General features: G+C 36.5%; 2 protein-coding genes across 6 annotated transcripts in view; both read right to left on the bottom strand.

Annotated features, from left to right (window-relative positions):
• The window catches only part of LOC111864196, a 28,146-nt gene extending 17,454 nt beyond the window's left edge, over nucleotides 1-10,692 (bottom strand). Inside the window, exons 1-2 of one of the 3 annotated variants that reach the window (XM_023851305.2) lie at nucleotides 10,059-10,692; nucleotides 4,998-5,144 (exon numbers count right to left, since the gene is read on the bottom strand). In XM_023851305.2, coding sequence (XP_023707073.1) covers nucleotides 4,998-5,144; nucleotides 10,059-10,168 — 257 coding nt within the window. In that variant the 5' untranslated portion in view covers nucleotides 10,169-10,692. The remainder of the gene's footprint in view (nucleotides 1-4,997; nucleotides 5,145-10,058) is intronic. The other 2 variants (XM_023851464.2, XM_023851386.2) reach the window with 2 other exon arrangements.
• A 3,939-nt stretch (nucleotides 10,693-14,631) lies between these two features.
• LOC111863990 (cellular tumor antigen p53) overlaps nucleotides 14,632-17,205 on the bottom strand; it is a 22,777-nt gene continuing 20,203 nt past the window's right edge. For all 3 annotated transcript variants that reach the window (XM_023850912.2, XM_033751356.1, XM_023850996.2), the window contains exon 10: nucleotides 14,632-16,698. In XM_023850912.2, coding sequence (XP_023706680.1) covers nucleotides 16,671-16,698 — 28 coding nt within the window. In that variant the 3' untranslated portion in view covers nucleotides 14,632-16,670. The remainder of the gene's footprint in view (nucleotides 16,699-17,205) is intronic.

Genomic DNA, 17,205 nt, shown 5'->3' with positions numbered 1-17,205 from the left:
ATTTAGACCTGCATTTTGGTGATGAGACAGAAATATACACTTAGTTTTCTCTATGGTTACTTCTAGACCAACCTCCTTACTATCATCAGTTAAAGTTCGTGTGTTCTTCCTTGTAGCATCTATAATATCAGCCAATAGATTCATATCATCAGCAAAGACCAAAAAGCTGATATATCCCATTTAATTTGAGTCCCACCTGGTTTTCCTGGACCTTCCTAATGGCATACTATAAAGCAAAATTGAAAAGGAGTGGCGATAAAAGCATCTCCTTGTTTTATACCATTCTGGATAGAGAAATTATCAGACAAATGTTTACCTATATGGACTTTACCATACATTTTGTTTAAGTACATTTTAATCCGCCTAACTAATTGCATGGGTACCCCAATCTCTTATGAGAATATTGTTCAATACTTCCCTCCTAACTTAATTATAGACTTTCTTGAAGTCTATGAATAGCTGATGTACCGTCTCATGGTACTCCCATTCTTTCTCCAATATCTGAGAAATGCAAAAGATCTCATCAGGAGTTAATCTGTTATGTCAAAACCCACACTGATGATCCCCAATAATGAAATACAGATCTGCTAGAAAGTGTCGGTGAAAATTTCAACATAAATCTCATGATGAAAGAGTTCCCAGCAGAAAAACAATTCACAATTTGGTGAACTGACTTAGAATAACAGGGCTCTTAATAGAAAAAAAAAGAAAAAGAAAAAAAGAAACATAATTGTCTAGTGCTTACTGGGGACAAGTTAGATGCCATATGGGCCAGACCTGAGCATACACCTAGAAGATCACTGAAATGTCTAGCTCAAGAGCAGCAGCAGAGCAGCAGTAGTAGTAGTAGGTGGTAGTAGTAGTAGTAGTAGTAGTAGTAGTAGTAGTAGTAGTAGTAGTAGTAGTAGTAGTAGTAGCAGCAGCAGCAGCAGTAGTAGTAGAATTTTGACAGCCAAAAGGCCAATGTTAATATAATCACAAGCAAAAGGACAAACAAAACACACAAGTACATGCAAACAAAGAAAAAACTAGCACACGTACCATTTAGACAATGATTTGATTGTTGCCACCTTGACAGCCATGATGCAAGAAGGAGAGAAAAATTATATATAACATATATTAATACTGGGCAAAATAATATTTAATAATTTATAATTATGAGTACAAGTTATAAAATATATTTAAAAGATAGAGTTTTTGTTCCAAATATGTACATCTATGCCCCTACAAACAACTTTAACAACTGAAATGCCTTTAGCAGAAGGTCAGCTTTTACTCAAAAAGCAGACACTGAATATAGTGAAGTCTCTGATACACTAAGTAGGAACTTAGGAGACCAACAATTTCCAAAACAGAGGGGCAGAATTTGGAGCCACAGTAAACCTGAGTAAGGAAGACTGCATCAAGGCGATGCCTTCTTTTGTATGCCATGCAATTTTAACTGCTCTAAAGCCTGAACACAGCTCCTCCGTTAGCACATAATTCTGTGTCATGTTACTTCTTGCCTGAGAAACACCTAGTTGCACGCAGTGATGAAGCTGGCATTTGAACACCAAGATACTTAATGCAAAACCTTCTTTTACACAACTTACAGATTTACGTATTTTACACATGCATCACATAAAGCATAAAAACCCAACGCAGAAGCATACATTTTGCTGTCTCATTTCAATACTGTAAATAAGAATATGGGATTTCTGAGTGATCCTATGAGAACAGAAACACAAAGAGAACCGATACATACGTGTATTAGTGAGTCATTAGCATGTGCAGTGGTAGCTATGCACGATGAAATAATAACAAAGACCCTGCATAGTAATGTCATCTGATAGTTTCCTTCCCCACCTCTTTATGGTTTAAAGCACATTTGGCTATTGCTTGCATGCTTCTCTTGGCTGGGCAAACTGGACTTGGTCATAAACGACTCTGTATAATGAATAAGCAGTCTTGGATAATTGTCAGATATTTTCTCAAGGTACAAATCAGCATCATAAAACAGTCCTGCTATAAAAGTCCCAGAAAAGCCTCTGAAACATGGAAATTCTTTAGAATGATCCGGGAAATAGTTGAAGGACTTGTGATAGCATAGCTGCTTGTGTCACTGGTTATAAAAGTAAAATTAATCTAAACTCCATGGTCTTGGTCTGCAAGCAAACTATACCGACAGAGCGGCTGCCATTTGTAGGCGAAGTTAGTGGAACCTCTTGTAATAAGCTCACTTGTAGGTCTAAGGAGGATATGTGATGACGATGATGATAAGATGTGAAAGCTATCACTGTAACAGGTCATGAAGGTCTACTGGGTTGTGAGATGTCAAGGCTCCCACATTTTCTCTAGACAACAGGCTCACAGATGGCAGTAAGGATGTCAGCCTCATGCGCTGGGCGCCGTTTACCCCCCAGGGCCACAGTGCAGCTGGAAGAAACCCCCGATCTTCCGGCTTGTATCATAATACCTCAACCAACTACACTACTGCATGCTCCAGATGAAAGTTGGGAAATAAGTTGTGAGAATGTGAAAGAAGGGAATCTGATCATGTCCAGTGTATCCCTGTGGTTACTTGTGGATTTATTTCATAATGCTGTCCGCAGCTAAGTGATGAACTGGAAAGAATTTAAAATGAAACTGTCATGGTCTAATTGAGAAATCTGACATTTGCCTGGAGGGATTGAGAAAATCCAGGATCAACCTCAAGAGTCTCAGACACAATTTGAACTGACGACTTCATAAATACAAATCAAGAGTGTTGTATTTTAGTGTCCTGATGCACTGATTCTCGTCCATGACATGTATGTATTGGCCATCTTGTAGTGCACTCAATCTCACATGTCATGTGACACGACATATGAGATTGAGTGCACTACAAGATGGCCAATACATACATATCATGGACAAATCAAGAGCATTACTGCTATGCTACCATGCTCAGTATGTCCAATGCAAAGCTCACTACCAGCTGTGTTGAACTTTCACGTTTTGATCAGTCTCCAGTCCCATGGACTTCAGTAACTTATGGCATACAGACTACACAAAGTACACTGTAAGACTGGTGAAATAAAACGCTTGGGAGAATATACTGTCTTATGACAAACTAACAGGCAAATGTAAAAAATTATGTAATAGGGAGCTTTGTGGGCTGCACTTATCTAAAAACATTAAGGTGATTTTAGCAATGAAATTGAGAGTTCTGGGCAAGCAGAGGAAATAGAGGAAATGCATACAAAACTGTGATATCAAAGTCTCATGGAAAGTAGTAACAGGAATAGAAAATGCATAGATATGAGGATATAAAATATATTTTGCATAAAGAAAAATGTTATTAAGAATATATCAAGTTCAACTTGATCACCATATCTGGACAAAGTTTAGAATATATATTTGAAAATCCAAGATATAATCAGGTGTTAAATGCTGCAACAAATAAGAAAATGACTCAGATTAGGCTACACCTTGTAAATGTTATCTACAAAAAAATGATAACAGAAGATGATGTAACGCAATTCAAACACCATTCAAGGCTGAACAAGATGATTCCCTTAACTACACATCTATGTAATTTCTTCCCAGAATATATTACATAAATTATAACAACTGAACAAAATATATCAGAGTAAAAAAATTATAGCATTTTAGCATTCAATATTCCATTTTATTCATTTGTGGTTGATTTAATAATGGACTATATACTGCCAAATGGTAGGAAAAACCTTGGCCAGGATAGGTGTTCCAGCCAAGATCTGAACCATGAATTTTCCAAGTATACATCACAAGTGTTACTACTTAAGCCAACTTGCTCAGAAATAATTCGATCTGCTAAAACTCTCCTAACTGTACCTGGCTCCAAATGCTGTTAAATGGTAAAATTTGACCAGATCATTCTAAAGTATTATTGCGCCAAGCCATTCCAGGCAAATTCGATAACAGAATGGAAATTTCTAAATCACCTGATTAAAGCCTTTTCTTCGACCTCTAAGTTAATGATTGAAACAAAATGCAAGAACATTCTATTTTATGTAATAAACTGACTCTAAGGTTAAGATTTTGGTCCAGAATAAACAACAATTATATACCTACATAGTTTTAACCAATGAAAACATGTGCATTTTCTGTGAGGTAGGAACTAGAATTTTAAATGCTAATGAAGTCATTGAATTTTTTTTCAATTGACCTAATCCTTCCAGCTGCAGTATGGCTGTGGGGTTGACTCAGCCGCTAACAGAAATGAGTACCAGGAATATTCTTTGGGGTAAAGGACTGACAACTTTACTGCCATCTATGAGCCGACTGTCTAGAAAATGTGGGAACCTCAACATCTCACAACCTTATGGGCCTCCATGGCCTGTTAAGGGATACCTTTACCTTTTTACTTTATATAGATGTACTTCAGGCTTCAAAGGGCTAAGATGTACATGAAGGGAAGCAGACGGAGAGCCCATAACTGATATAAAGTACAAAATTACCTGGGATCCTGTCTCCTTTCAATGGAATTTTGAAGTCGGTCTCAAAATAAGCTGTTACTGTGAATGTTTCGAAAGTCCTTGACACCATGTATAAAAGCTGTTCATGTTGTTCACTTGAATACAGATAACAAAGAGGTATTTTTGCAAATTACTGTCCTTCATGTGCCTAGATTCCTTTAGAAGGTGTCTCATTGAAATATCAGACAGAACAATAGCTACCCTTACTAAGGTTGTTTGTGGTGTTTCAACCATTGCTCCAAATGAATGCTGAGATAGTAAAGTGGTTTTATCAGTCTCTCATGCACCATATATTTGTATTCTATGGAAGATCTGCCTATATTATATTCTTACATACGTGCATGTGAAGATGTAAATTAGAGTTTAGATGTTACTTAACTTCGAAGTTAAATGATATATTCTAAAATTGTGTAACACAACAAAGAACACGCCCAAAATAAGCATTATACAAGGCAAACTAAACACATATAAGAATAAATGAAGCACTATTACCAACTGTAAATACTTGACATAAACAACCTTTTGTTTGTTTCTGTGGTGTCTGCACAAGAGACCCCACTGCCAATCACAGTGCAAGCATCAGTCTCATTTGAATGTTGGTTATGATTCAAGTTCTCTTCAGAACTGGTTATTTTCACCAAGCCTGCAAGCCCCAGTAATTCATTCCTACAAGGAGAGCAAATAAATTGCACTGCACAAAACACATCATCACAATGCACATTATTAATAACAGAAAAAAGTAACATGAAAAACAGCACTTACCAGACCACACAGACAGAAGATATTTATTGTCCACAAAAAGCACTATCCTCCAATGAAGAGAAGGTCAGGCAAATGACAGACAGAACTGGTCGGCCTTGACTTTCTATACAGCATTTAGGGGCATGATGAGATTCATGTAATAAGATAATGGTAAGAGTTGTCTAAAATCATGCAAATGTTTTCAGTCTGAACAATACATGTGGACAAACCTTGGTAACATCCTTGCATTCTCTTCACTGGAGGATATCCCACAAATTAAGTGATAACTAAAAAAATTTCTGTTACTCCTTCTGTTCCACTGAATTTCATTTTCAATGAAAAATATGCAACTCAATTAATTGTAAAACCGCTCATTTTAGCTCTTTAAAAGTATGGTATTTTAGAAAACTTAATTATCAGTTAGTCTTCATTAAAAACTGGCTAAAAAATCATATTCAATCACATTAACACATATTTGTAAAAGTCTAAATCACAAGTCTGTACAGTTTTAGTAAAAAGTCAGTAATGATGGAGACACTGAAATTTTACATTCCGATGACTAATGATGGGTCCCAGGGCTGGTAATGACCTCTGGGATTGATACAGATGCCAGTATAGTTACAAAATCTAGCATAACACTACCTAGCATAATAAGCATGCTAGCCACATATAAAAATGCTGAAATAATGTTGTACAAGAATAGACTGAAAGAAGAACACAGATGGTCAAAGTAAGCCTGAGTATCACAGCAGAAAATTTATAAGAAGGAGATAAAAAATACAATATATGCTAGGAAGTATGAAGCAATAAAAGGAAGGAATTTGAAGGAAAGAAAAATGGATGCGCACATATGGAATACAAGGTCTGACAATAAAGTTCGCAAATGCACCACCACCGTGGCAGCAGTGGACAGGAACCTCAGTATGGTTTCATGACGTTGGCATATCAGTGTTTCACAGATGTGTTGTTGTTGATCTATGACAGTCTCTTTCTGAGTGGCGTCTGTTATTATGAGTGTGTTTTGGTGTGCCCTTGCAAGAATGTTGGAACGAATATTAATTTCGTGCTAATGTTGTCAAGAGTGGAAGCGAAATCAGAGAGATGTTAGTGCAAGTTTACAGAGATAATGCTATGAAGAAAACAGCAGTTTACATGTGGTTGACAAGTTTTTCTGAGGGGAGAGAAAGTATCACTGATGAAGAGAGATCAGCTCAGCCAGCAATTAGCAGAACTGAAGAAAACACCGCAAAATTTGTTAAATTGTGCATGAAAATTGTCGGACGACTGTGAGACACATAGCAGAGCGAGTTAGCATCGACAGAGAAAAGTTAGGAAAACCTTAACTGAAGATCTTGACTTAAGGAAGGTGTGTGCAAAAATGGCCCCAAAGGAGCTCACCAAAAAACACTGTTTGTGAGGGAGTTTTTAGCTAGTAAACAAATAACTGTGCTGGAACAGCTTCCATATTCACTGCAACTGCCAAATGCAAACCAAGGATGCAAAGAGAGAGATAGTGTGCCTGTATACAGATCAAAAGGCACAGCACAAATTACAGTAAACAGAAGTTGTGGAAGGTATGCAGAGGGGTGACATCTAGTAGGCAGATGAGAGGAGAGTCTGTATTCCTTCCCTGACTTTTGGTCATTTATTAACCTAAGTTAGTTCAAATGGACTCTAAAATTGCTGTAGCAAAACCTTAACATAGGCTGAATGCCTGCACCAATTTCCATGAAAATTGGTGTGTATATCATGCCACATAAAGCCATCTCAAGATATACTTCATATTGTTGAGGTAATACATTTTCAAAGAGTCCTAATAATAATCTTTTAATTGTCAGGTAGCAGCATAAGAACAAAATTTTAAAATGGATCACAAGGAAAGAGGGTGGAAGGGATGTGGACTGCATTCTTCTGGCTCAGCCTAAGGACAAAGGCAAGCTTGAGGGAACAAAACAACAAAACTACAGGTTTCAAAATAAGGTGGCGATTTAACCAGTTGAATGATCATTAGCTTGATTCTCAAGTACTCTGTTCCATGGAGTTATGTAGCAAAGTTGTTTTTTTTTTTTAAGATACCAACTGCCAACCAATCTGCCATTGAAGACATTGTGAGGAGAGTAGTCAATATTATGATTTTGCTAGAGGGGTGGACAACTGGAGAACCATGATAAGATTCCTGGTGATGGGGGGGGGACTGAGTTTCTCTTTTCAAATGTGTTCAGATGGCTCTGAGCCTCGTCCCATCTCCAATCAAATTGGTACTGGCAGTTCTTACTCTAGGGGTAAAACAATCATGACTTGCAACTAGTGCCAAAAGTTAAGAAAGTGGAGCTATATTTCCACTCCATATGCATCATTTCTGGCATGTGTTTAATTGCCTGAGCATTTTTACATTTCTTTACATCGAGGACAACAATGCATGTGTTTTAGTTTTTGTTGCTCAAACAAAGTCTCAAGATGGCGGAAGTATGTCACCAGTAAATGTAACGCTCCATATTTTAGTTATAATGCAGCCATATCCAGTGAAAAATTGAGTGAACACTGCATGGAAATCAAAACCTTACTTGCTGAAAGCGTTCACTGAACTTAGCAGTATGAAAGGAAGTGTTGAACTCTTGCAGAAAGAAATCAGAAGACTGAAGGTAGGAGTTATACAGAGAGCACAGATGGTGCAGTAAATACTCAGCATGAGGCCAATATATGTTCTTATGTTGGTATCATACAGAGAATTTGTCTCTTTACTGATGACTTCTATTCTGACAGTATTCTGATTTTAACAATAGCCATAAAATAGTGAATTGACTTAGGTGCTAGTCCTCATGCGTCTGAAGTTTTTTTAATGTTTTTAATGTCTGTCTCAACTTTTGCAGATGGTTTGTGTTGTGGTTGGATTATATATCCTATCTTGTGTTGGTGCCAGTGTCAAGCGATAGAGACTCGCTCTATCGATTGGGCCTAACTGAGTAGGTTTCACCTGAAGACGGAATCAACATCCAGTCATTGAAACGTTTTTTACATAAAAAAACATGACAATGAATAATGTCCGGAAGCACAATAGCTGTAGTATGTCTGTGGAAGACGATGTCATATGAATGTCACCAAAGAAACTGGAACATATGATTTTGCAGTTCCCTAAAATGAAAAAATGGAATATGGTGGGGTTCAGTGCCAGGACAGCAGCTACAAATTAAAAGCAAAAGCCATCTGAATGAAACTATAGTAATTAACTCCATGGTGAACACCTCTTCTCGAGAAGCCAGAAGTTGTTCACAATGTCAAGAAATTCCCAGCATTTTATGAAACGAGAAGGTTTATAACCAAGGCCACAGAAGGCTGCCCCTCTCCTAGGCCAGATGCATCCAGTCCAAACCCATCATATTTCTTTAAGACCTATCTAACAGTGTCCTCCCACTGATGCCTACATCTTCCCTTCAAGTTTTCCTGCACTTCTGTGTACCTTTCCCTTCTCCCCATGCAAGAATGCATGCATGTTACATACCTCTGATTTTATCATCCTAAAATCTGGTGAGCACATATGAAATTATAGGAACATTAACTTTAATTTCAAATATATTTCTGTAGGACTATTCTAGAAGAAAAAATACTGGATTAATTATGGTGATCAACATTCAACAACCTAACTGGACTGAAAGTGTCAATGAAGTGATTATTACAACAGAACTCAATTAAATTTATCTCCTGTTAAGAAAGTCGTCTTCTGGGTTGTCAAAACTTATCTCCTGTTAGTTCATAAATGCACACCTCATTTCAAAACACCACTGTGCTAAGTGACAAGTGTCATTCTACTTTGTGACAGTTATACAACAAGGATACTCAAGAACTGGGATATTTTTGGACAGGAAGGTGTGTGGGGATAATAAGATTTTTGTACTTTGATAAATACCGTTAGAAATAAAAGATTTTTTTTATTTAAGGGATAACATTTATGCCACAAATACATATCAGTTGTTAACCTATGTAGTAAAATGTATATTTTTAAATGATTTCTCTAAAAATCCCCCAAGAACTAATCTCCAGATATGTTACTACCCACGGAATATGTCAGTGAAAATGACCATTACTAGCAGCAAAAAGTAATACTTAATACAGTGTTACAGAAGTTACAATGCGAACACCAGCACCTGACATAATCGTACATCTCTTCCAACTTCATCAAAATTACAAAAGATAAGAGCCAGGGAGAACATAAAACCATACTACTCTTCAGAGTTGTTACTAATAACATACCAACCAGTCACTCTCTTACAAAATGTGGCAAATGTATGGAACAAGTTACTGAATGCCCACCACATGACACAATGATTAAAAGGTGTAAAGTGAATACATTTCCAAAGATCAGTCAGTATTACCTTCAAATCAGAAAACTAACCAAACAAATTTTCTTATGAATAACAACTCAGCTCACCCAAACATCAGACAAGAGAGATAAAAAATAGAGGATCTATCAGTAAAAAGCTTTTATTGAGACTTACTTAAACAGTAATAGAGGAATGGGCTGTGTCACTGATAGTATCTCATAATTTTTTCAAGTGAGGTATTAGTATTTCCTTGGAGTTGGTTTTATTCTTTAAAGGTCTACTGAAAAGTTGGTTACGTATTTTATATCTGGCCTTGTGTGAGAGGGCGTGATAATGTAACGAAAAGGATACAATTTTAACCTCAATGCGGTTTATGTAACTTTTCTGTACGTTTACTTGCTTCCCAAAAGTATGCGTTCAATCTGTCACCTTCATTTATTACTTATACTGACAAATATTCTTGTATTCATCATTTTACGCCCTGTAAGTAATTAATGAATCATGCAGTCATTCATCTTACTTTGGTACAGTTTTCCTGCAGCAGATGCAGGCCATCACTACAGCAACGAGGGGGACGGTTACTCCCACTGTCACAGCCCACAGTGTCCACACTTCCTCACTGTTCAGCATCCTGGTTCATTATTATCTGTCAATCATATATTCTCTCTAGTTGGGATCATCATTTGTCTTATAAATATTACATCTCCATTTAACTGCCTTCCGCCCATGTGTTCTGTGAGCGCAATAACCTCTTGCCCTACTTGACCAACACGCCCAACTAACGTAGTTACACCACAACTTAAGTTATGTAGTTCATTGTTTTATCTTGTCAGAATATTTTCACATACTCATATTTCAACATTAAACACGTATAAAACATAAAACACATAATACTTAACGCCTTCACAGGAATCAGAATTACATACAATTGATTCCAAAACTTCCTAACCATTAACTTCAGCCATTTTTAATACCACGACGTTTCTGCCATCTGTTGAATATTTGCAAGGTCATAACCTCTGTGATCATAACAATATCGACAATATTCGTTACTTTCGTAAAAGTATTAACGCCTGCATTGGCCACCTTATACTTAAATATAACACATGATTGTGTACATTTCCCAGAATGTAATGGGCTAAAGAAAATAAAACCATTAACACTTTAACATGCACAACGGAAAGGAAGGGGAACATCTTGGCATCTTTTACCATCCCGGATTTGGGGGGGGGGGGAAACCGGCATTGTACGAAATATAAATACCAAAAATTATAATTGTTTTAGTAAGAATTGCATGGAGCATAACATAACCATACTATGCTATCAACATTAAAACAAATATTTATATCAAGTTGATATTTTATATGAAAAGTTGGTCATGTGGGAAATTCACTTCATAGTGTATGGAATGAAGAACTCTTCAGTGGAACACAATTTAAAACCTGCTTCAAACTTCAGTATCCTAATAAACTGTTTTGTAAGATTTGACCCTGCCCTCTTTATTACAGTATAATAATGTATGCAACAAAATCATATGTAATGAAAGCACTATGACGGGACGAAAATTTTCATCTGCAGAAACAAGAGTAGGGTACTTATTTAAGGTGCACATAAAATAAATAGTAAAGGTGTAATTATTTGAATTCTTCATATTTCTGAGCAAACCAAGCATACAGGAATATTTTAAAAATTAGTCATTCTCAGTATTTGAGGCATTACTGTCAGAGTACACAGAATGGTAACATGACATACGGGTAATTTTGATGAAAGGTTTTTTTCATGTTTTATTTTTTATCACTTGTTTGTTGTCAATATCTATAGGATGGGTAAAGTGGGCTCTTTCCCTAGGGGTAAAACAGTTTTGGCATGAAACTGACCCTCACTTCCACCTAGTGCCAAGGCCAAGAATGGTAGAGCTGTACAGCCACTCACCCATATGCCTTCCTGGCATAGTAATGAATTAATTAAGCACAAGGACATTACCTGTCATTCAACATTAAACAAAGCAAGGCAAGACTAATTCAATACGTTCATCACTCCCACAAAAAAAAATTAATTAAACCTCAATCCTCACAAAGAAAAAACTAAAAACAAATGTTATGGTGAAATCTAGTCTGTTCATAGCATATTATAAGGGACATTTTGCTGAATTGAGCCTGTCTCGACTGGATAGTTTTGCATACTAAACTGCCATCATCATTCAGATATTCTCAGTGTGTTCAGTTCTTCTATAAGAAAAACTTGTCTATTTTACTCTTCCCCCAATGAGGGTTCATGTATGTGTCATTCTACAGAGAGAAAAATTCAACAACTGTCAATAATTACTGAAGACTCCTCTTTTCTCATTCAGCTATATATATCATTTCCTTCATTTTCTCCCTCGAACATATTTATTACTGAACTCATTTTGATATCAGTCAAACTGAAAGGCAAAATGTTTCAAAACTATCAGTCAAGTCCAGAGAAACTCTTAAAATTTCTTTAAGCAGATTTGTAGACTAAACTGTGGAGAATTTTAAATTTAACCCTGATATTATATATTTCATCTAATTGAAATTGAACATTAACCATGTAAAATGTTAAATTCAGGGGTCTACTTTGCATGCAATGTTTATTTTCCCCATGAAAATGTGACATAGAGGAAGTAATTCTTTTTAAGGTTTTTAAATAAACATAATGAAAATTAGGGAGTTATACAACATCTGTATTTCAACCCTCAAGATTGTTTTTTTCTTTATTGTCAAAAATGGCACGATACATGTATGTAGCACCCTTTCAGTGGTAAATTTTTTATTTATAGAGACTACATGAACATAATTCTGTTTGAGAACAGAGTATTGAGGAGAATATTTTGACTGAAGAGGGGTGAAGTGATAGGAAGTTGGTGAAAACTGCATAGAGGAGCTTCACTTGCACTCTTCATCCAGTATAATTAGAATGATCATGAGGATGAGATGGGCAGGGCATGTAGTACGCATGGGGGTGAAGGGGAATGCATATAGGATTTTCATGGAAAAATTTGTAAGTAGCTACACACCTGGAAGCTTCTCAAGAAGGGCTCAGCTAAATGGAGTTAGTTATATGGACATAATTCAAAACAAAAATCAATGGCAGCAATGAAGAAAAGCCTTGTTACTGCCTAGTTTCATACTTAGTTGTATAGATTTCCAGAAAGGCTACCATTTGAAGAAAAGACATCACTAGTATTTAAAAATATGATAAATTTATTGATAACTTTTACAGGCACAGTGGTAAAGAAATGCAAAAATGAAATTTAACTCCAATGGTCATTATTAAAGTACAAAACACGCAGGTACATTTTTAATGAATATGAAAAATGTAAGAGAAAAATACATTGTGGGAACTGCCCACATTCAACGACATACGACTCCCACAACTTAATAAAGCTACGGATACTGTGTACACAGTAAAGGTAACTGAAACACTGCTTTCTATCTGTACATTTCAGAAAACAAGTACTGTCAAGTGTTCTGTTTATGACAGATATATACTATTACTTCATCAACAATAACATAAGGTAGGTAAAGATATCCCTGTAAGAGGCTGTGAAGGCCTATAGGGTTATGAGAGGTTGAGGCTCCCATATTTTCTAGACAATCGGCTCACAGATGGCGGTAAGGTTGTCAGCCTTACGCACTGGCTGCCCTTTAACCCCCAGGAAAATTCCTGGTACTCATTTCTGTTAGAGGCTGAGTCGACCCCAGGGCCATAGCGCAGCTGGAAGGATGAGATAAATTGAAAAAAATCCACTTCATCAGGACTCGAACCCATGACATTCTGGCTCGTAGCATAGTGCCTCAACCAACTATGCTATTGCATACCCCAACAATAACATAACATATACCTTGTATAAAACATGTCTGAGAGTATCATTATGAGATACACTCAACTCTAGATTATCTGGGAGCGGATTAACCGGGGCTTTTTTGAGGCTTACATGTTGTTTAATATTCATTCACTTTTGTTTCACACGGTGAATTGTAACACTATTTTCACACTAGTGTGAACAGAGCTCTGCATTTTTTGGTCCCGTTATGCTAACACAATGTTCTAGGGTACGGGTGAAAGAATGCAAGGATTTGTGGAAAGTTTCAAGGACAGATACACTGCCCCAGTTAGTCTCTTTGTATCGATCTTCAAGTGCGTTAGCAAAATGTCAGGGTGTAAAAGGAAGTGTGTTGTGTTAAGTATTCAACAGTAACTCGTGTGAGCCGGTCTTCAAAATGTTAAGCAGTGACAAAAGCGTTAAGTTCAGTGGGGTTGCAGCCGGAAGAAAGTGAGAATAAGGAAGAGGTGGACACTGCTGCTAGCAAGAAAATATCACATGGTGCTGCTCTTACTCATTTGGAATCCTTACTAGACTATCTTGAGAGTGAAGAGAACAGTTTATTAAGTGACAAGCTAATATTATCGTACGGATATCTGTAAAAAGGAAAATGCCGTGAAAAAGCAAACGACAGTATTAAATTTTTTTAAGTGTTAAGTGTGAATATTCATAAAAAGTGTTGGATGTTGTTGAACACTGTGATTGAAATAACTAATTCATACTTCAGTGTAACATAAAAAAAGTATTAAATAGGCCATGAGATGACATAAAAATGAGGTTGAATATATTTAAACACAGGTAGGCCTACAGTATTATGAATGTACAGTATTACAGTACTACTTTTAATAAAATTTGTCTTAACCGGGTTTTTGATTAATTGTGATTTTCACCCCCACCATTATCTTGGATAATCGAGAGTTGAGTGTAGTTACATAAAACATCATTAGAAAGTTCCTAGATTCTAACATACAATGGGGAACCAAAATCACCATATCAAAGATCTCGCTGAACACAGTGAATTTTCTTCCATGCTGCATACTCAAGGCACACCATACCCTCAGAGATGTCTTAGACAAAGTTCAAAAACAAATGTGTCCATATTATTCTAATACACTTGTCAATATAAAAGTCATTTAGTACACATACAAGGAAATAAGACTGTCTTAAGTAGTCTTTCATGAATAAATGTTTACTACAAGAATAGGAATGTGTGAATGTTTACAACTAAATTTGTTCTGAATTTGTATTTCAAGCGTGTCTAAGCTGGAACTGATAATGCATGGTTAGTGAACAGTTTGGGGTGACAACACATTATTGATTAAGTAGTACTCTCTTCTAAGACATGATATCGTGTAGTCAGGCTGAAGTTCACAGACGGTTCAGAATAATACTCTGCCTGCTTCTGGCTGGTTACTTGCTTGGTTTACTCTCCAACCTGGAAACTAGGGGCAGCATGTTCCTCTCAAAGGTTGGTGAACTTCTATCAGACCACATGGTGCCACCTCCCACATGGCAGTAATATTTAGTCACTCCATGTGAACCCCAAATTCAGGTCTATTAAATACTTATTTCTCTAGATAAAAGTATTGCGGCATATTTACTCAAGGCAAGAACTATGAAGCCAGCAGAGATAGATGTTACTGAGTATGGGTTCACAAACAAGCATGTTCCTATGGCAACAATTTAACAACAATGAGGAACCATGTTTTCTGTGTGGTCCATGCTGATATGCTATTAGCAGCACAGTTAGTGGAGTTAGTTGAGTTGAGTTGAGTTGAGTTGAGTTGATTTGAGTTGGAGGATTGATTAGTGAGATAGATAACTGCTGGAGTTCACTCACTGTGAGCTACTGCTGTTAGAAGCTGGTAGCTGAGGCCAGAGGAACAGTTCAGGAACCAGAGGAAGGGGAACATCTGCCATTGGAATCCGTTACCACAAAAATGGTGAAGACACAACAGGCTGAGAAGACTTAACTGTGTCTTCTAGTGGACTGTAAAGTGTGTGAATTAGTGAAATGGTTATAATCACATGTAGTCACAGATATGTAAGAGTTCAATTAATGCAATGACCAATCCAGACCTTGTATATAGTTGTCACATTCAATCATGTGACAGTATGTAGTTTGAGTCTCAAATTATTTTGCTCAGAAGTTATGAACAAACTTATGAAATTGTGAACATTTGGAACTCTCAGATTTTTAGGATCAAGAAAATAAATATCCTGATCTTGAAATGAATATTGACTATTTCAGTCCCAAACTTGAAGTTTTCAAATAACTCCTACTTCTTTGTGCAGTAGCATGAAAACTATTGAATCCATCAGAAATATAAGGGTTGGAAATGCTAGCATGAATCAACCTTACACTTCAGTTCATTATGACAAAGTAGTTAGTGTTATAAATTGTGATTACAATATAAACATTGGTCTGGAAGAGAAAACTCTCACTGTTCATCTAAAAAATTTTCCTATTTCCTGCCTCAAGTTGAAGTTATTCTTGAAAATGTCTACGAATTATAAATCCAGACACTCACACATCCCATTAAAATAAAACATCAGTACAAGAATCTGCAGCAAATCTCACATGTCTTACGATAAGCTGCCCCTTTCAACATCTCAATATCAGAATGTGATGCAAAACATTAATCCAAGTGTATACCCATTAATGCCTACTGTCATATTTATGGAATAATACCATATGGTAGAATGGAAACTCTCGGTATTACAGAGAGATGAATGTTATATGATTCTTCACTTATCCAGGTACACATTTAAGGAAACATTAACCTACAACAGGGTAGAAAATAATAAAAAATGTAGACACTAGACAGGGTTCTTGCAACCTTCTACAAATGCATTAATTTTGTCATACATTGTAAAGTTTCTACATATTATGTGCTGTTTTTATTTTTAGTGTACCCCTTTTGACTAATTACAACTCATAACAAAAACTTAAACAATATTATGCAAAATACAATCTGCTACAATGGAATGTCATGTAGTCTGGTAGAAGTTCACTGACATTCTGAAGGAATGTACTGCCACCATGTTCAGGATCCAGCTTGCTGCTTGCTTGAATTACTCTTTAACCCTGCAAATGGAGGCAGTACAGTCCCCCAAAATGTTGAACACCTACTGGACTACCCTGCATCAAATCCCAGATGAGAGGACTTTCCATAGTCACTGCTATGAGAACATCAGTATTAACATGGAAGTCGTGTCTCTGCAGATTCTGTGAAATCACCGGCATCTCAATTTCCAAATGGTAAACCATGTTCCTCAGCCATCTCAATTTCCAGGAGAAAACCCACATTCCCTAAGGAAAGGGAAGGAAGGAGAAAAATACGAGTTTATAAAAACATACACAATACAGCTATATCTCAATTCCATGTCCAATATGGGCCATGCCATAGCTGAAGGCAGTTAGTTGCTGGCTTCCCACAATGACACAGCAAAAATTCTTTTAATTACCTCAAATCCCATAAACGGAAACAGTGTGATGGGCATAAAATGTGTTTCACTTTTCCATACACATCTTTTGCTTGAAAAATTTTTCACTCTGATGAATAGTTAGAAAATTATATGCAAATTAAACCTGCAATGTTTTGTGAAAGTTTCTCGAAACATCATGTACATTATGTCCTCTCACCTTCTTTTAGCATATTTTATATGGATTGATGGATGAAAGTCTCTCATCTCATCTTTCATCCTTATTTCTTAGCACCCCTTTACCCTTTTCTTCACTTATTCCAGTACCCAAATGAACCATCTTGTTCTAGATCATCCCATGTCTCTATCTTTTAGGTGTTATTTCTAATGTACC

This window comes from Cryptotermes secundus, unplaced genomic scaffold (assembly GCF_002891405.2).
Source record: "Cryptotermes secundus unplaced genomic scaffold, Csec_1.0 scaffold1894, whole genome shotgun sequence".
Classification (NCBI taxonomy): Eukaryota; Metazoa; Arthropoda; class Insecta; order Blattodea; family Kalotermitidae; genus Cryptotermes; species Cryptotermes secundus.
Note: the sequence above shows the minus strand (reverse complement) of the source record. Positions and strands in the feature narration are given on the sequence as shown.